The sequence below is a fragment of the Neolamprologus multifasciatus genome, chromosome 23 (assembly GCF_963576455.1).
Source record: "Neolamprologus multifasciatus chromosome 23, fNeoMul1.2, whole genome shotgun sequence".
Lineage (NCBI taxonomy): Eukaryota > Metazoa > Chordata > Actinopteri > Cichliformes > Cichlidae > Neolamprologus > Neolamprologus multifasciatus.
The window spans coordinates 32384312-32404464 of NC_140460.1; the positions used below are offsets into that span (position 1 = coordinate 32384312).

The 20153-nt window shown below is 39.9% G+C and overlaps 2 protein-coding genes across 6 annotated transcripts; one reads left to right on the top strand and one right to left on the bottom strand.

Moving 5' to 3' along the window:
- Positions 1-270: 270 nt before the first annotated feature.
- Positions 271-7553, top strand: c23h8orf74 (chromosome 23 C8orf74 homolog). 3 transcript variants are annotated; one of them, XM_085151235.1, is made up of 6 exons: positions 276-368; positions 5053-5202; positions 5706-5889; positions 6215-6438; positions 6585-6740; positions 6966-7553. In XM_085151235.1, exons 2-6 carry the CDS (start codon positions 5122-5124, stop codon positions 7227-7229), a joined length of 909 nt encoding a protein of 302 aa, XP_085007361.1. In that variant the 5' UTR covers positions 276-368; positions 5053-5121; the 3' UTR covers positions 7230-7553. The 3 variants fall into 3 exon arrangements, with proteins under 3 accessions (XP_085007362.1, XP_085007361.1, XP_085007360.1); XM_085151236.1 differs by lacking the exon at positions 5053-5202 and having other exon boundaries at positions 271-368; XM_085151234.1 differs by lacking the exon at positions 276-368 and having other exon boundaries at positions 4593-5202.
- A 1117-nt stretch (positions 7554-8670) lies between these two features.
- LOC146492027 (L-threonine 3-dehydrogenase, mitochondrial-like) lies at positions 8671-17007 on the bottom strand. Of its 3 annotated transcripts, none has more exons than XM_085151231.1 (10): positions 16857-17007; positions 14284-14445; positions 13696-13738; positions 11784-11854; positions 11442-11591; positions 11163-11335; positions 10931-11021; positions 10495-10587; positions 10229-10405; positions 8671-10138 (listed from the first exon to the last, which is right to left on the bottom strand). In XM_085151231.1, exons 2-10 carry the CDS (start codon positions 14435-14437, stop codon positions 9999-10001), a joined length of 1092 nt encoding a protein of 363 aa, XP_085007357.1. In that variant the 5' UTR covers positions 14438-14445; positions 16857-17007; the 3' UTR covers positions 8671-9998. The 3 variants fall into 3 exon arrangements, with proteins under 3 accessions (XP_085007357.1, XP_085007358.1, XP_085007359.1); XM_085151232.1 differs by lacking the exon at positions 16857-17007 and adding an exon at positions 14597-16593; XM_085151233.1 differs by lacking the exon at positions 16857-17007 and having other exon boundaries at positions 11442-11634; positions 14284-14378.
- Between the last annotated feature and the right edge of the window lie 3146 nt (positions 17008-20153).

Genomic DNA, 20153 nt, shown 5'->3' on the forward strand with positions numbered 1-20153 from the left:
CACAGGTTTTAGCACATATAACGCCCTCTATCTGTGTCTTCCTCACACACAAGGATCTAGTTGGAGGATTGTAATTACACACAGTCTTTCTCACTGTAGACAGCAGGGTTCCTCCTGTCTAGAAACCCCTGAAACCACCAACTGCTGCCCTGGAAAAAAAACCCCTCTAATACTACAGACAGAGTAGCAGTAAATCTGTAATGAGCCAATCACGACCAGCTGATTGTCTCAGTCTGGCAAAGCACCATCTCACAAAGCCAGAAGGGGAAAGAGCAGCAGCAAGACCCAGCACAAAACCAGCACCAGAGACAACAGTTGTGGCACTGATTAGGCTGGACACAGCATGAAAGGAGGAGCTGAAGGGCAAGGTGGGTTGCACAGAAGCTTGCAGAAAGAAAAAAAAGTATTTGTCTAGTAGGTATTCTAAATGATAAATCTGAATGTTGTGTATTGCTTTCCCAGTGTGGGTAAGGGGATGGCATATTATTTATGTCCACAGTTCTTATTCCATTATCTTTTCTTTTAGTGGGATTAACGGTCTATATCTGTACCTAAAGAACACGTCCAAACTTAACAAGCTCTTTAGCTGCTATTGGCTCCGATAATTTCAACAGACTGTTGCCAGCTTTTTCATATTTTAATTTTCTTTTAAGTTTTTTATTATCTGTAAAAGAACTGCCCACTGTGGTCGGGAGATGGTACTGACACGAACGATGAGGGTGAACAAAACAGAGGCTCACACAAACATGCATATAAAGCGTGTTAGAGACAGAGTGTTAATTATTTGCGGATTCATAAGTGACGCTGGTCACATTACACATGGTCATTTTAGCTGCCGTTAGCATAGGAATATGATTGGAGCAAATTCAAATATCGCACTGGTGGAAAAGACTTTCACCAAAGAGACTTGATGTTCCAGGTTATGGTTGCCTAGGTAATCCTCTAATGTATTTACTATTAGATCACCAAGCTTAATCACCCCCATAGGCCCTTATAGCATTGGTGTATGTATAAATGTACACACATATTGTTTTCTTCTTGTCATAGGTGGGTATTTGGGTGTTAAAACACTATATGTTACTTATGATTCCAGCATATAGCAGGACAAGGATTATAGTTATTACTTAAAGTATTGTTATAAATACTATTAGCATTTATTTTTATCCCATCCTTTAGTTGATCAGTGAGGCAACATGGTTAAGCGTCCACACACAGTATGTCTTTGCACCAACACGTTCTCATCCCAAAGGGTAACATACCGACGCTACGTCACAAATCCTCAGTATGTTACGCTTTCAGTCACCACATCCGTCTGTATGTTACGCGTTCGGAAACATGAGAACCTTTTGGAATGAATCAACACATGTACATTTATTTTACTTTCTCATCATCAATTTGGAAAACACTATCTAATATAATTAAGATTGTGTTTATGATTAGGATTAAGGTTAGGGTTAGGGCTGGAATACACGGCTGGAATGTGTGTTACTGCCGGGAGTCTATTGGATTGCATCCACAATCCGGCGCGTATCACAGGGTATCAAAGTTACCTTCCGTGTTCCTATGGGACGCCTTGGGTCGTGACAAATCGGCGGTATGTTGCACATTGGGAATGAGAATGGTCTCCTTTGCACACTGTCCCTACTATCCTCCTGTCCGATGATTGTTTTTCTGTTAGTGTTGCTGTTGTAAGTCTGCGATTTCCTTGTTCTGGATATGTCCTATTTAGCTGCTGACCTGATTTGTTTATAATAATAATTTTAAGAAAATATGCATGTGGTCAAGCTAACGTCATCAACAACAACCTCAATCTCTTATTCTTTTCAAAACACGCTTCCCCAGCTGACAGTGTGGAGTGTAAGATGTGTATACATGAGCCAACAGGTGCCATGAAAATCCCACGATACCCTTTGAATGGCAGCCACATCACCTTTATACACAAGCAGAAAAGAAATAAAGCAAGAGACAAACCCCCCCAAAACAAACAAACAAACAAACAAACAAACAAATGGGAAATACAAAGGGAATAAATACATGTAAAAATAAATTAAATGGAAAAGTAAATAAATTAAGGAAATAAAAAAAAAAAAATACATCTGAAAACATCAATTTAAATTTCTGTATACATTTTTTAAAATATATATTTTATGTTAGGTGCCATTAACGGTAAATAACTGTTTAAAATTAATCATCATTTATATATTTTGGCTGTTCTGGGCCTCCACAGTTTTGAAAAATTCACCAGTATTGCTGTTTTTTGCTGAGGCTTAGCTGCAGATCTTGTAAATACATTGCAAGCAGAAAAAGCTTTTATTTTATTTTTTTCTATTTTATTTCATTTTTTTAAGTTGACAAATTAAATTATTACTCAACAGGTTGGTTTGTTACAAATGTTTAATCAGAGCAGTGTTTGGTACCGCTGTTCAGGGGCATGCTGTGTTGTGGAGTTAAAAATAATCTCTAGTAAGAGCAGAAGAAGAAAAAAAGAATCAAACACGTCTTTTTACAGTTTTAAAAACACCAGGACGTTTATTATTTTTATCTACAGGCTGAAAATGTCCTTGAAATATGTCTTGGTTTGATAGAAGTGTCTTATTGCATAAGTAAAACTTATGTAACTCCTCATTTCATCAATCTGTATCTGCTTCACAGCCTTAATGAGAGACAGAGCAGAGGTAGGCAGCCCTCAGGGGGATTCTGGGTAGACAGGAAGTCAAGGATGAGTAGTTCCGGTGCTGACAGGAACCTGAGGCATCACAGTGAGGCGTCAGGATGCTGCTCTCTGAGAAAGTTTTGGTACTAATGTGTATTCCTAGAGGATAAATCAAGCAGTTCATCACTTGTGCGCTTTGCCTGATGATGTTACACATGGGTATAGGCTTCAGTCCTGCAGGAGTACTTTCCTTTGTGATATGTACACAGTGAATCACTGGATTTGAACATGTTCACCTTAAAACTGACTGAAAACGGAGAGAAGTTCTGCTCTTGCTCTTGTGTGATCACTTCAGTCAGCAGAAAAAATGAAAACAGAGCAGAGATAATTCTGCGTGCGATGGCCTACTTTTGGAAGTGCGCTCACTCCTTTGCTCAATCCCTTTTGTCTCTTATCCTATAAGCAGGTGTGTGACGACCTTATTCCCACAACTGGACCTCATACACAAACACAAGCCTAATGGATATATGAGCACTTGCTCATTGGGGTTTGCATTCTCACTCAAATAAATAAAATAAAATAAAATAAACCCAAACACAGAACCTTACCACAGATGTTCAGCTTTGTCTAAGTTCAGAGAAGCAGGTGTTTGTAAAGCAACAGGTGAGAAAGAGAGGTTCGTCTTACCTGTGAAGAAACATGCTGGAAGGAACCAGTGAAGATCAGTGTCCGAGTGTAGATCCCGATAAAGAAGCAGTTTGATAACAGAGTGATAATAAAGTCAGGTGTGGTCAGCGGCATACAGCGCCGCGAGCTCGCTATCTGAGATTTGAGAAGTGAGCACAGGTTGCGGGCGCGCGCGTTCAGGCACGCTGCAAGTCCGCTGCATGAAAACCGGAAGTACAGCGATTAAGACTTTCAAAGTAATGACTTGAAAGCCTTTCAGTAAAAACGGCAGGATTGAACGTAAACACACAAACTGCACAGTCCAATCAGTTTATTTATTGTGAAAGCAATAAACTAGCAAGACTCATTTAGATAGGCTTTTAACTAAATTTGTGTTGGATATTTGATTGTGCTGTTTTATGTATATCAGTTTTATATTATTGTGAAGCACTTTGTGGTTCTTATCCTGTGAAGAGTGCTATATAAATAAATAAATTAAAGTAAAGTAAGGACAATACAGGAAAAAACATAAACTGAACTAAACAAAAGAAAAACACAAGGGAGGTACGATCTGTCTTCGAGTGAGTTTCAAAGATGTTGAGTACTGGTGAGGTCCTACTTTGAAGAGGAAGACTGTTCCAAATTTTAGGTGCAACTAAAGAAAAAGGCCTGATTTAAACAAACAGAACAACTAGAAGCATCTAGTCAGTTAACCTTAATGATCTAGGAGTGTGCATAGTTAAAAGTTCAAAAATGTAAGAGAGTGCTGATCTATTTTTGCCTTAATAATAAACAAAAAAATCCTAAAATCAATTCTGGAAGGCACTGGCATTACTTTCTCAAAATCAGCAGATGAGAGAATTGTCTTAATCTTTGCAAGGGCCCTCAGCTGGAAGAAACTGGCTTTAACAGCAGAATGTATTTGTTTGTTAAAAGTGGAGCTGCTAGGGTGACAGTTTAGCTTAGTAGATGAGCAGGCGTAGCTCTTGCTTGCACACAGGCACGTGACAGACTACAGACCTATTCTCCACTCTTGTAATTGGCATATGTAATGCACAGTGATGAGTCTACACAATGTCGCCTTGGGTTTAATAACTGAAGGGTCCACCCTAAAACTATTGTATTATATTGAAATCTGTGAATACTGATTATGAATGGTTCTTAATCCTAATTAGGACGCTTATTTTGTATGTAGGTCTTTGCATTACAATATAAAGCACCTTGAGGTGACTGATAAAACTGAATTGAATTAAAGGCAAAATTGTAATGTGAACGCAACTGAACTGAGATTTGCAAATGTGAAAAGGGGTAACTACATTTGCATCAAACCCTAAAGGTTTGATGGTAAAAATCGCACCTGAAATAAAGCTTTTATTTTTATTTTTTAGCTTTTATTTTTTCAACCGGAAATTGGACACTACCGACTATTTTCAACAGCCGTTACCCTGACATTATTTGGTGGAGAACAGGAGGAGGAGGAGGAGGAGAGGAAAGGCAGAAGAAGAGAGACGGAGAAAAGAAGGGAGAGGGCTGGGGTTGGTGCTAAAGAGGATTATAGCTTTCCGCCATCTGTGGCCACAGACTGATAATAAGCCCAGTTACATTACCAGCCTGGTCTTTTCTTAGCCCTGAAACATACATGAAGACTGTGTGGTTTAATACCAGACAGTCGCTATTAAACCTACGAACAAACTAGCACTGAGTAATTACGTGTGATATGATGTTATTTACAGGTAACACTGAATTCTCTTCACACGTTCAATCAGCAGCTTTACGTCCCTACGTCATCGCGTCAGTCTCCAATGGCAACCGAGCTCCGCTGTGTGTTTATCAGGATGGATTCCCTAACAGAGAGTGAAATAGCTCAGATAGCGAGGCTACAGGTAGGCGGCCACTGAATTAACACCCAGACATTTAATTTAAGCGATATAAAGACGAAGTTGTGTCCCAGCATTTTTTTTAAATGGCGCTAAAATCTATAATTTGACCTAAATCTTAAAGTAAGCGACTGGTTAGAGAGTTAGCTTGAAGTCATGCACGCACATTATTTTATTATTGGTCATTGGTTTAATTTTCTGAGCCTGAAGTTATTTGTTTACGTACAGCAAACTAGGGTAGAGTGGACTTTACAGCCAGCTAGCCCTACATGAGCTTTTTTTTCAATTTCATGTTGACTTTTTAAAAATTGTTTTATTATTATTAAATTGTTTTAAAATGTTTAGTATCTAATTTAGTTTGAGTTAATGTAATAACCTTGGAGCAGAACTGCAAAAATAAATACATAACCACACCATTTATGAATAAATAACTAAAATAACTTGTAAAAATGGTTCTACGTGTTGCTCGACATTTCTCACTTTTGTGTCTGTGTGATTGTGTTTGTCAGAGAGATGCTGGTGTGCAGATGCTCAGCCGTTACTTCTCGTGGCCCCAGTTCAGTGACGAGCGACGATGCTTCCATCAAGAGTTTGTGTATGACGTGGTCGTGTTCGCTGCAGACTGTGGCTTCTCCTGGCCGAATGTTATCCGGGCAGCTGTGATCGCCAGAGACATCTTTCCACGGCTGGACGGTCAGAGTCAAACAGCAGTGTACTATAAAGTGGCCTGTTAGAGGACACACTGCTTAACCGAGAGGTCGTGGCCCTTTACATGGCCAGCAGAGAATTACTATCAGATGTAAAGTTCTCATTGCTCATAAACCAATACAGACACCCTAGCATACCACACTGAGTGATTCATTGACTCTGAGTCATTCCCTGTGTGCCCTATTAAAACATTACTCATGCAGTGTTAGTAATGCAGGCCCACCTGTTCACAGTGTGCAGGATCATGTGCTGCTGGGGTTTGGTTCAGTAAACCTCGTTTAAAACTTCTGGACTGTTTTCTATCCATCAGATCCTGATGTACTCAACTTGCTGTCACTACTGAGAGAGGTGCTGTGTGAGGGATTACTGAACCTCACCCCCGTCCATCGACATGACTTCACCAGGTATCTCACAGACACCTGCATCACACGGCGGAAGCTTTTCCAGGCGGTGGTCGATGGAGCTGCTAACGTGTCTGTCACTCAGCTACACTTGGAGGTGCAACTGCCACCCACACCCCCTCCCTTAGCAAAGGTAAGGAGGCCTCTTTAAGTGGCGGCTAGCGAACGTGCACTGCATAATCATCATGCAGATTCAGGGCTGCTATCTGATGGTACTGGAATCCATTTAATATGTCCCAATTTGTTTCAAACTTAGAAAATGACTCCTTTTTACTCCAGGGCGTCGATCTGCAAGAGTGGGAAAGTCAGCAGCATGAAGCAAGTCTCACTTCGACCTTGGAGCAGAAGGAAAATGAGCTGAGGTGTTTGAGACAGGGGTCACGGGTCACTCTGGAGGACATCACTCTTCCAGAGGATAAGCATCTGGATAAACAGGTTCATGTCCCCTAACCCTAATATCTAATCATGCAGTGTGCTACGAGAATATGTGGTTTTTGTGTTTTAAATGTTTTTCTCCTAGACAAAAAATATTTTTTTCTAAACCAGCCCTTTTTTTAATACTCTCCAAAACATAGGATTATGGTTACGCCAGCTGAGGTACTTCCCTTAGTGAAATTATTTGGACTGACTGACTGTCACTGTTTTTGGCTCCCCAAGTAGGGCATTGTGGAGTTGGTTCGTGCAGCAGTGAGGGCTACCGAGAGTCAGATAGTGGCAAGCCTAGTCCAAGAGGCCGATCTGCTCAGTGAGATCCTGCAGCTGAAACTGCAGCAGGGGGCTCTGGCCACTGGGAGGCACAACAATACTTCTCCTACCAATACAGAGACAACTGCAAAGGTACAAACTGCCAAAACTAAAACAGGAGGGACGGCGTCTGGAAAAGCAGAGAGCAGGAAGTCAGTGAATAAACATGATCAGAAGTAAGAATGTTGAACCATTTAGTAACAGTCACAGTTTCAGCTAACTGTGTTACTTTTGGATGCTCAAGCTTGTATTATCATTATTATTTTTATTACTGCACTTCTTATATTTATAATTTGAAGATTTCTGTATTTGAAATGTATCCCTTAACACTTGTTATGTCATATTTGAGTTTTTGTGAGTTTTAAAACTTCTACATGATCGGTGTAATCCCACTCTCCTCGGAAAAACTGAATAAATTGCACATTTTCTAGCAACAAATTGCAAAAAAGAAACCTGGATGTAATGAATACACATTAAACAAATTAAAACTCATATGTGCAAATATATGAGCCCATATATATGTGGAGTTTTTGTTCTTCCCATGTACTGTGGCTTCCTCCCACAGTCTAGAGATGTGCAATTAGTGGGGTTATTTGGTGATTTTAATTTGCCAAAGGTGGAAATGTGAGTGTGAATAATTGTCTGTCTCTAAGCAGAAGAGAATGGATGGATATGCAAATTAATATTTCATTGTAGAAATGACCAGAAGGTTCAATAAAGACCTTCTGGTTATAAAATTTCAAAGAAATTACAATTTTCTACTAATTATCTCATGATTTAGGCTTTAAAGGGTAAAAAGCAAGTTTCACAGCCACAGCAACATGGTTACCATGAACTGTATATAAAAATGGACATAGCCAATGTGACGCCACTGGTTGGTTTCTAGACTCCACATTTTGAAGCCAGGGATAGCTTTTTGGCTTCTGCAAGGTTGCTTTTCTCCAGACAGACATGACCATAACTGGGTGGAATGTTAAGATGTCAGCTAGCATTAGCAAGCTTAGTTAGCAACACAGACACCTAATGCTAACACCTAAAAAGACTTTTAACTTGGTAACTTTTACTCTCAATTTCTAGTTGTTGTGTTAAGAGTTACATTTGGTTATTTTTCCTTTTATTATGTAGTCAAAGGAGCTTGCAAAGAAAAGCGTCTGGACTTCTTTAAGTTACTTGAAGACGTTTCACCTCTCATCCAAGAAGCTTCTTCAGTTCTAAGGTCAAATGGTGGAGAGTCCCAGATATAAACCTAGTGGGAGTGTCCCCCCACAGAGGGACAAAAGGACCTCCTGATGATCCTGTAATCGCCTGAGCCAAGGTGTGAAACTGGGTGTGGGTCCCAATCAGCCAGAGTTTCGGGGGAGCTCATTGTGAAACCTGGCCCCACCTTATCATGCGAATTCCTGAGGTCAGATGGCCCAGGATGTGAGTGGGCGTTAAGGCGTCTGGGAAGGGATCTCAAAACTGAGCATCACAACAAATTTTATTATGTTGTGATGCTCATTTTTTCTGAATGTGATTTTTTTAATAATTTAAAATCTGCTGAACTTAGCTTGCCTTCAGTGAATGATAGTTGCGTAGTTACAAAGAAAAGTCAGAATTTTTTTTAAAGGATTTATTTAAAAAAAAAAACCCAGCAATAATTCTGAAATAATAGCTTTATAAAAAACAAACATTAACAGAACATCCAGTCCTTTCTTTTTACACCTCCACACAGAAGAGCCCTGCTTATCTAATGCTGACGCGTTAATCCATTCAGTCCACCCCAAAACATATAAATAAATAAATACATACATACACACAAACACAAAATAAATAAATAAATAAAATGCCCAAAACACACCAGTGCAAAGATCAAGCAGCATCTATAAGCTAATTTCCTTTGCTGCACATAATTTAAGGCCTCAAGCACTGCTAGGTTTCCTTTTCTGTTTACCCATCTTGTGCAGTCCCTGCAGCAGTACTGTGTAGGGTCACTATTTCCACAGTTATCTGCACCACTGCTTCAGGACACAGTTCACACTAGTAAACAGTGGGAGTGAAGCTCTTACTAAAAGCCAGGTCGTTTTCAAGTGTGGCAGACGTGCTGCTTAAGGCACACCGCAACGTAGCGTAGCACACTTAGAGACAGCACATACATACTGTGTACACTCAGAAAGAGACCATAACTCTTAAAAGTTCAGCGTCTTGCTTTGGCGAAAACATCCAGCGCTCTCTAGCAGCAAACGAATCACAAATGCTGGACGGATTCACAGAGAGGAAAAGAAAGGCATCAGGTTAATGATTCAATAGGAAAGCCTTTTGTTTTGCTTCTTAACAAACATATTGTGGAAATCTCAATTTCAGTCATCCTTTTTAGACTTTCTGCCTATCATCTTCAAAGTCTTTGTTGGGTCTGTGGCCTGTTCTCCGTACACTGCTAGAAAGATCCAAGGTCATCTGGAAGGGGAGTTTGAAAAAAGAAATCATCCTCACAAGAGTTTCTGCAGGGAAGAGTCACAAGTACCCAATGACATGTTGAACTTCTCTTTTGAGATAACATGACATTCAAAATGGATGAGGCGCTAGTAAAACGTGTACCTGTGAATCCTCCTGTGAGGAAATATCAGATCATTTGCTGATTTCATTCATAATTCTTTACAGCCAATTGCAGGAAATCCCACATAATATTACTTATTACCGGTGCTAACAATGCGCTCCCTTCTAACTGAAGCAATGATCAGGGCACCCATCCTGTCGAGGGTTGAATTTGTGGCTATTGGTAACTTATCAAGGGCTAAAAGATGTGGGAGCATGCTAAAGTGCCAGGGATTTCTCCCAACTAAAACATCAACCCACATACGAAGAGCAGGCCCTAGATGATTAAAAAATGATTTTTTTTTTTTACGATTTTGCTACTTAAGACTGTCACGTTCAGTTTTTAAATAAAGCTACAAAAATGCTGCAAATGTTTCAGAAGGCGCTCGCTAGCTTGTTTCCCAGAGTAATGTGAGTCAGCATGGTCTGCACCAGCTCCGGCAGGTTGTACTCGTGCTTCCAGCCCCAGTCCTGTCTCGCTGCGCTGTCCTCCAGTGCTTTTGGCCAGCCGTCGGCTGAAAAGATGTAGCAGAGAAGAAGATTATAGTAGCCAGTGAGCACTCTGAAAGGATAAAACTATGACACTGGTATCCCAGCAGTCTCACCGATCGCCTGCCTGACAGGATCCACATTATAGGTAACCTTGAAGTCAGACAGGACTTTCTGGATCTCTCGGGTGAGGTCCTGTGGCGTGAAGCTCATGGCGTTGATGTTGTAGGTGCGGCTGACGAGCGCGTCGTCTGGAGCCTCCAGGAATTCCACAGTGGCCCTGATACAGTCATCTGGGTAGGAGAGGTGGACGGAGGAAGAGATGAGCGAAACGGGAGTGCTTCAGTGCCGCCAAAACAAAACGCATCAAAGTTTGCTTTACCGATGTACATCATAGGCAGCCGTGTGTCGCTGCGCAGGTTGCACTCAAACTGACCGCTCTTCACAGCTGCATGAAAGATCTGGACAGCGTAGTCTAGAAAACAGTGAAAAGAGACCATCAGAATCAGACTGCATCACAGACATGGAGCAAAAAAAACAAACGTTTCCAAATGGTGCGCCATCTTCCTTACATTGTCAGTTAGCCTGCACCTTTAGTATTTCCAGAGACATACAAGATAAGTGGTGGAGGTGATGATGGTGAGATCATAAATGCATCTGTTATGTGTCAGTTGCCATCAAAATTATCGTTGAGCCTCTATACCCGTTCATTTAAAAGGAAGTGAACCAAAACTTTAACCATATTGCAAATGTGATTGTTGAGGGCCAACACTTATTCCTGATAGGTCTTTGGGTATTTGTATCTCAGGTCTAGTCACCTGTGGTTCCTCCTCCTGGTTGGGAGTCAGCCGAGATGATGCCTGGATACCTGAGACAGCGGAAATCCAGCCCATACCTTTGGTGGTAGTACTGATAATGGGAGGAAAAGACTCAAAAACACCAGAAATAAGATGAATAGAGGTCAGAATGAGGACTGGAGCTACAACAGCTGTAAGTGCGGAGAAGAAATACGGGTATGCGTTTTCAAAGTCTCTACAGAGTGTGTCTCACCTCACCCATCAGCTCCGCATGGACCTTGGATACACCGTAAATAGTGCGTGGCCTCTGCACACACAGATCAGGAGTGGGGTCTTTAGGGGAGGATGGACCGAAGGCACCGATTGTGCTGGGGACAAACACACGCAGACCATGTTCGGTGGCTATATCTAATATGTTATGGAAACCTAGAGAGAAAGAGAGGCTGTGCATAAGTCTGCTATGTTAATGCTATGTTAATGCTATGTTAATGCTATGTTAATGCTATGGTACCCGCGTTACAGAGGTGTCTACCTGTGATGTTGACCTCTTTAGCCAGGGCCACGTTGTGCTCCCCCACAGCGGACCGCACAGCTGAGTAGTGAACCAGCCAGCTGATGTTATTGTTGACCACAATCTCCCTGAGGTTCTTATAGTCCAGAATGTCAGAGAAGATGAATGGACCTGTGCAGGACACACAATAGACTGTGTGTGTCGACCCACTCATCTTTGGAAAGTGGAGTGCAGTTTTATGGACATGTGGTTTGCATTTGCACTGAGCAAGAATGGAGCTCCTAAACAGGAAGACCGCATGGCCTTTGTAGGGTTTTTACTAACTTGTAGAATATGTGGAGAAGGTAAAAACAACGCACACACCGTTTTTGTAGACATGGTTGGGGGGTTTCCGGATGTCAGACAGGATCACATTGAATTTTCCAAATCTCCTCCTGAAAAAGAAACATTAGAGCAGCCAGTTTTGGTAACTCAACTAAAAAAGCTGGTCTGCGGTACAAATGACATGATCGCATAACGTCTTTAAGGTCTCTTTCATTATATATCATTTTAACAGTTGTTTCAACAGCTCACATATTACACCCCATATAGGTTTGGCTCACAGGTATCACCTTTTGGAAGTTTTTGTAATTTTTCTTTTAAATAAAATTGCGGGATTTAGGACTGGTATCACCACAGTTCACCACAGCAGTTTAAAAGACGTCTGCAACGATTCATTGAGTAATTTGAATAACTCGACTATAAAAAAAACAATTTCCTTGCTTTGATGCTTTGTCTAATGCGTGACCCTGTAGTGCTCACCCACATTTGTGATCAAAAATAGACCTGCAATTAGAGAGCGCGTGTGAATTAAAAGTATGACAACATTAAGCTCACACAGCCTCCAGTGTTTCAACAAAAAGACTGATAACACAACAGCAGCAGTAAAGATGATGGTTTAATGTCATAGTTTAATGTTGAGCCGGGGTCTGTCTAAACGCGGAGTCATTATTGAGACGGTGTGCTCAGGTGGAGTGAAAGAAAAAGGTTTTTTAGCGTCCAAAGTAGCAGCTCTGTTCCCGTAAATCACCATTATAACCTTTACTGGGAAAAAGCTAGCGGGAGTCCTTCGTCATACAACCTGATGCATCCATCGCTGTTTGTTTTACACATCAAAAAAATCTACAGTATAGCTACAGAAGTTAGGTGACTCCTTACAAGCAAGCACTTGGCAAAAGTAGGAAGGAAAAACTTTTAACTTTTAACAGGAAGAATCCTCCAGCAGAACCAGGCTCAGGGAGGGGAAGCCATCTGCCACGACCAAGCTTCAACCACCTGGTATACCCAGGCGGTCTCCCAGACAAACACTAACCAAGAACAATCCTGTTTCATTTCTGGGATCAGATTGGAGCAGGAATGTACAAAATGGTGTGGCCACAACTAATACAGTGACTGGTATGTGTATATTGACAGATTTTTTACTGGTATCAGTCTGAAAACCCAGTATCAGTATCACGTATACTAGAGCTGTTTGATATAACGATATATATCGGATGACGATATAAAAACGTCTATCGTTTCATTTTACGCTATCGTTTGTTTCGTGGTGTCGCAAAATAAACTGTTTACGGCAATATTTTTTTGTTTTGATGGTCACTGTAGTGGCTACATTAATTTCTTAAAGTTCTCTCTTTCTCTTATATTTTATATAACCACACTACAGACGGACAAGCGCCTGTTTTTATGCGTTGTCGTTAGCAACAACAACGGTAACAGCATCGCGTGTCCGCTTGTTTATGTTCCACATAAACCTTTCACAATTAAGCTCAAGATCCTGTTGAGACTTTTCAAAATAAAGTGAATCACGTGAAAGAGCAGATTATTTACGGATGAGAATTAAAAAAGAGCCGCCAGGTGCTAAAAAATAAACCTTAGACTCAAACGTTAGAACAGGCTTTTTCCGGCAGCACGCCGTGTAATAAATACTCACAAAGAAAATGGCGGCCTTTACAATTTATGTTTGAAAATGTATAGTTTCATGCATCGGTTAAAACACTCGACTCCAGTTAGATGACGCGCAGCTGGAAACACTTCACGCAAGTCGAGCTGCCCGAGATTCACAGAATTTACAGAAAATGTTACATTTTTGTGATTTATATCGTAATTGGGACGATAGAATTCTTATATCGGGATATGAGATTTTGGTCATATGGACCCTAACGTATACGCAAAGAAAACTACTCGACATATGGAAATAGCTAAACAACGGAGATCAGAGGTTATTTAAGCTTCTTACCTTAATGACTTAGCAAGCCCCACCCCCAGCTGTCCAAGTCCTCCTACAAGGATAAATTAGAGAAAAAGAAGCAAATTACCAAGCAGTTTAAGCACTTTTAAGAACTGTCGTGGAATTTTTGTAAATAAAGTCTGCAACACAGAAAGAGCTGTGGTCACACTATTTATTACTACGCGCAGGAGAATGGATACATACATCAAAACATCACAGGTTCATAGTAATGAGCTTATGACATCGTCAAACTCTGTGTATCTTTCAGTTACAACAGTCTTTTGTCCACCCTGGGCTGTTGCTGAACAGAGAAGACTCCCACTATCTTTTCCCAGGCCAGCACCTGGCGCTGGCCCTGACCTTCATCCTTCTGAGCCAAACACTTAGTAGATAACATAGTGAAACATTGTTAGGCCTAGCTAAGCAGTTGTTTTTATTTCACGAGGTCATACTGACACATACTTCATCTAAGCATGCAAAGGTTACACAAAAATCATACAGTGAAGTTCTAACCACGTATATCTAAATGTGAGGGTTAACTAGAATTTTCCCATTACAGAGCTTAAGTAACACAAGAGGTATGAGACAAAAACTAACCAGTAATGAGGACTTTGGGTTTGTCACCATCAGTGCAGGATGAAGCATGTGTTCTGACGCCATGTACTGCAGAGGTCGTCTGCATAACACAGCGTGGGGGCCTGTTCCCAGCATGCTTCAATGCAGCTCTCAGCAACTGAACCACCGGCATCATAACACCTCCTATTAACAAAAGCACACATTAACATAAAACACTGAGTGCATCCACAGCCTTAGTATATCCAAGTGGGGTTACATTATTATTACTGTGGACACACATATTATCAGGCTTAACACCATTATCCTGTGATAATGTTAGCTTAGTTAAACTGACCTTAAATCAGCTCATCTGAAAAACCATCCAACACTTAGCTTGACAAAGCTACTTCCTCAGAGCAAGCTAATGGCTCAGTCACATGAGTAAAAATAGGACAGCAGGCTCCTTAAATAAAAAAAAATGTAAAAATTGGTGATGCCTCGTAATTGTAATGAATTTTTTCACATCTATTTTGAACTTGTAGTCACTAAATGGTTGGCCAGAATTTGAGGGTGTTTCCCACTTGACCATTTTTGATGGCAAGCTTGCACAGGTTAGCTGACAGGAGGCGACTTTCCTGCATATAGTTAAACTACAGGAATGTCTCAGAGACATAAATACCTGAATGACCTCTAGTTTCCTGCTTCTAAATCCAGATAAATCTGAGGTTATTGTACTCGGCCATAAAATCTGGGTGGCATTACCTTGGTCTCCCATAGCACTGTGAGGAGTCTTGAGTCATTTTTGCCCAGGATATGTCCTTCAATGTGCACATTAAACAAATATGTAGGACTGCTTTCTCGAATTTCCGCCTATTTCTAAGATTAGAAACATCCTGTATCAGAGTGATGCTGAAAAAGTAGACCATGCATTCATACCTTACTGCTTCTTCTACTTCTAGGCTGGACAACTGTAATTCAGTATTATCAGGACGTCCTAAAAACTTCTTGAAAAGCCTTCAGCTGATCCAAAATGCAAGAGTACTGACAGGGAAATTTAAAATCCTTCTCCTCACATTCAGCGTCTTGACTAATAAGGTCCTATTTTATCCTGAAGACCTCATAGTACCATATCGCCCCAATAGAGAACTTCACTCTCAGGCTGCTGGATTACTTGTGGTTCCTAAAGTTTCTAAAAGTAAAATGGGAGGCAGTGCCTTTAGCTTCCAGAGCCCTCTTCTGTGGAACTAGCTCCCAGTTTGGATTTGGGAGAAAAACATCCTCTCTACTTATAAGATTAGACCTAAAACTCCTTTTTATATATAGTTGGGGTGACCCCGAATCCTTCCTTATTTAGACTGCAATAGGAATAAGGCTGCTAAGGGTGGGTTTCCCATGATGCACTGATTGTTTCTTCACTCACCTCTTTTCACTCTCTGCATGTTTATAACAACCCTCTGCATTCAATCATTAGTTATTATTTAACATCGGCTCTCTTCCACAGCGAGTATTTTGCCACGTCTCCTTCCGATCACCCCCAAACACTTGCAGCAAATGGCTACACCGCCATCCTGGAGGTTTCTTTTCTTCCTGTTTAAAGACAGTTTTTCTTTCCCACTGTCGCTGAGTACTTGCTTATACAGGTTCATATGATTGTTGGTGTTTTCTCTATTATTGTAGGGTCTTTACCTTACAATATAAAGCACCTTGAGGTGAGTGCTGTTTTGATTTTGCACTTTATAATTAAAACTGAACTGAATTGAGCACAGTTGCAGTCTGACTTGAACTGACTGCAACCACTGGAAAGTGGCAAATTACTGCTAATTTCTAAATGCAGACATTTTGTGGCATGTTATGCTTTTCTACCTGCTCTACTTTATGAAAGATGAGTTTATAAGGGGCATTTTGTGCATATATCAACTTGAAACTGTCAAAATAAACCTAACATGTGAAAGCCTTGCCCGACCCCCAACACCCATCTCAGATTAGCTTCTTAACAGCCTCCTGCTGACTTGGTCTAAATATAGACCTCTTTATCTATATTCCAGACCACCATTAAGCTTATGGGGGAGCACAGGTTAATGTGGACAAACCCTTTCAGAGCAATGGAGTCTAGCAGCCTTGCAGTAAATACTTTGTGTGTTAAACTAGTTAAATAAACGTATTTATTTATTCGAGGTAAAACAACTAGTAACGGCACAACTGAATCAGTGCTTTTCAGAAAAACGAGAAAAACAAGTTTAAAGACTTTTTTTTTTCTTTTGTTAGTACCACTGGACACAATAAAAGTGCATAAAGGGAAATTTTGTATCGATTCCCAAAGCTGCCCAATTATTTCGGTCTTATCTGGGGTATAATTTATACTTTGTTTAACGGATGTGTTTCTTTAAATCAAGATAGTGTCCCCTCAAGCAGGATCCTAACCACCGAGGATAACTAGCTTTACCTAGATACATATGTTGAGATTCAGACCATTTTATTCAGTTAACTTAAAAAGTGAAACGTGCAGTAAAAATAACGTAATGTAATGCGAGCTTTTACAGATGATATAAAATGTAGCCAACTGAAGCTCCTGTGCAGGGAGCATAGAAAACAAGCTAAACTCATGTTCTCCTTACTTTAATGCGACCCGGAGAAGCAGGCTCAGAAGACGACTCCGAAGCCCTCCGCTGTTTGCGATCAAAACATGGAAATAGTCGCGCGTATATACGGCAAAGCTTATTCTGCTCTGTGATTGGCTTACAGTACGGGAGGCTCGAGACAGAACCAGTCTTAGGAAAATCTAAACTTCCGGCTGTAACTTTCAAAATAAAATCTCATAAGCCTGCTGGCGATAATAATAATAATAATAATAATAATAATAATAATAATAATAATAATAATAATAATAATAATAATAATAATAACCTATATATATGTATATATATACATATATATACATCTCGTGGTTGGCCTGGGAAGGGGCGTTCCCCGTGGCGAGCTGGAGGAGGTGGCCGGGGAGAGAGAGGTGGCTGCTGCCCCGCGACCCGGCTAAGCGGAAGAAGATGGATTGATGAACAACAACAACAACAACAACAATGATACCTCAAGAACACCCTAACATTATATAAAATGTCTGAAACTAATATGGAAAGCAACAGCAAATAAACTAAAATAAAAACATTTAGAAAACTAAGCAGAAAACAGCAAGACAGGCTTATGTTGGAATTGCCGGACAGTTTTTGTGCTAATATTATTAAACTGACAAATTTGAATAATACAGTTCATTTATTGATTTAATCAATTTAATATACAATACTGTGCAAAAAACTTGAGCCACTACTTATTATATTGCTTCCAAAGACTCAGACTTACTAGTATTTTTTAAGTGGTTTTGAGGAACAGTTCTCCAGGTTCTCTGAAGGTCAAAGCCAGTGTCTAAGGTTTTCTTTGGACACCTTTTTATTTTGTTTGTTAAGCCGCCTAACACTGATCTATCATCAGGTATAGAAAAGCTGCCTAACTAAAGGAATTAACGAGTGTGGTGTCTTCATACCAACACACTGGCAAAGAACCAATTTTATGGCACTTTGTTACTAGTGGGTCACATTGTTCCCATTTCCCAGACATAAAATAGTATTTTTCTACTTTGGGTAATTCCCATAGAGCTATTAGCCAAAAACCTGGCAGCATGGCGTGCAGTTTCTTATCAGAAATAGTCTCAGTGGAAGAGTGACTGCCAAGAAGCCAGACTGACTGAACTACACTGAAAATCAGTGGAAACTGGTCTTTTTGGACTAATGAATCCAAATTTGACGTTTGTGGTTCAAACCATCATCAATACATGGAGGAAGTCAAGAGAGTGGATTGCCTTAGATGTTTTTGCTGGCTTTTTTGTATATCTGTGTGTGTGTGTGTGTGTGTGTGTGTGTGTGTGTTTTGCTTTTAGGGTACTCTGTATCATATTTAGCATTACAAATGAACAGTCCCACAAATATGAATTTTCTTTGTTATAAATTTTGGTGACTCATCAGATCAGTGGCCAACATTGCACTTGCCTACTAACATATGTAACTCCACATGAATTTTATACAAACTAAAACATGATTATTAGTAAAAGCTCCCATAAGAATAAATTATCAAGCTGTGGTGAGAACAGTGGCAGGTGTGATTAAGTTGAGACGTGTTCATGCAACCACTTCTGTAATTAAGATGAAACCTAGTGTCAGTTATAACCTTGCCCCTGCTAATTATGTGCAATTGATTTATCCTCTGTTGCATGCAAAGAGATTAATCTGTGTCTTCCACCGCTAACAAACGGTGGACACATGCGCACACATACACTCCTAGATGTACGTGAACATGAATCTACATTCCTTAGAGCTTTTTGTCACAATATCAGTCTTTTTTGATCAATTTGAAGATTCTGTAAGGGGACAGTACATTTTTCTCCTGGCCTGTACTTCTGTTTGTATTTTTTGGGGTAGGCGGCCCAGTTTGTGCTGAATAGAGTGTATATAAAAGATGGATATGGCATTAAGCTTTAAAAGGAGAAGTCAAACTGTATTAAGCCTGCATTCTTTTAATGGTGACTCGGGTGGTTTTAAAAATTGCCAGTGTCGTTCTTGCTCTGTGGCCTCAGCAAATCTGTGCTGAGTTTATGGTTTCTGATTTCAAGTCATAATAAATGCAACAGAACATGATATGGACTGAAAGCACTACAATACAATACTGTCCAAGGTAGGGATAGATTTGCATTTGTCATAGATCTGGACAATATCCTGAACAATGTGATCTGGAGCTTTGATTTGTTTTTGAGATTTTTACAAATTGGTGAGATCTTTTGGACATGACTGGATACCCATCATATGTGTAATAGAGCGATATTTATTCTGCTAAAGATCTCTTCTCTGATCTCTTTGCAAATTAACCTCATCTTTTATGTAGCTGGTTTTCAGATATTGTAGATACAATGCGTGGGTGTTTGATGGATATGTGTTTGCGATATCTTAGTAAACGTGAAAGATTGGACCTTGAAAAATCCCAAATCCAGACACACATCTGTAAAATATACATGTAACATGCTCATATTTAATCTTTATGCACACACAAGATATTTAGGTAACATACTGCCCATAATTGATTAGAAATCTGAGATTTGTTACCCCTTCCCGTTTTTAAAGTGTCTTGAGGCAACTGTTGTTGTGATTTGGCACTCTATAAATAAAACTGAATAGAAATGAACTTTTGCCACTTACTATTCTAAAGTATCCACAAATCATCTGTAATTTAGATTTGCATGTATCTCTTATTTTGTCAACAAGGACCAGCAAAATCCCTTTTATATAGGCTAAATATCAAGATTTAATGTACTGCAATCTTTCATTTTAACATTTTGGTACTTACAAAACCATGAATACAAAATAACACATGGCACAATAACACATGAAACTAATTCATTCTTAAAAATGAAGAAAGTAATTAAGCAAGTTTAGTATTTTGGTTTGCAGCGGAAAAAGAAAAGAAAAATTAAGCAGAAAGTTTGGTAGTTTTTGGACATTTAAAATGTAAAATTCGTTTTACATTTTCAAAAGAATGCTAATTTTACCCTTTGAGCTTTTCACTGTTTTCTAGAGGGAGACCAATATTTACAGAGCTGGTTTGGCTCACACTGTAATTGACCTCACTGACGCCTAATATAAATAAATAAAGTATTTTTGTTTGTTTGTCTAGAACTACTATATTTAATGTCGCATTTAATACCAAAACTGTAGATTTTTCCCGTATTGCACACGCTTTAATCATGCCTGTCGGCTTGCAGCCACCAGGTGGCGGTAGATACCCAGAAATTAGAAAAATGAAGAGGCCTTAATCTGTGCTTTCCACTCTGCACAGAAAAAGAAGAATCAGTTGTATACTTCTCTTTTCACAATTAC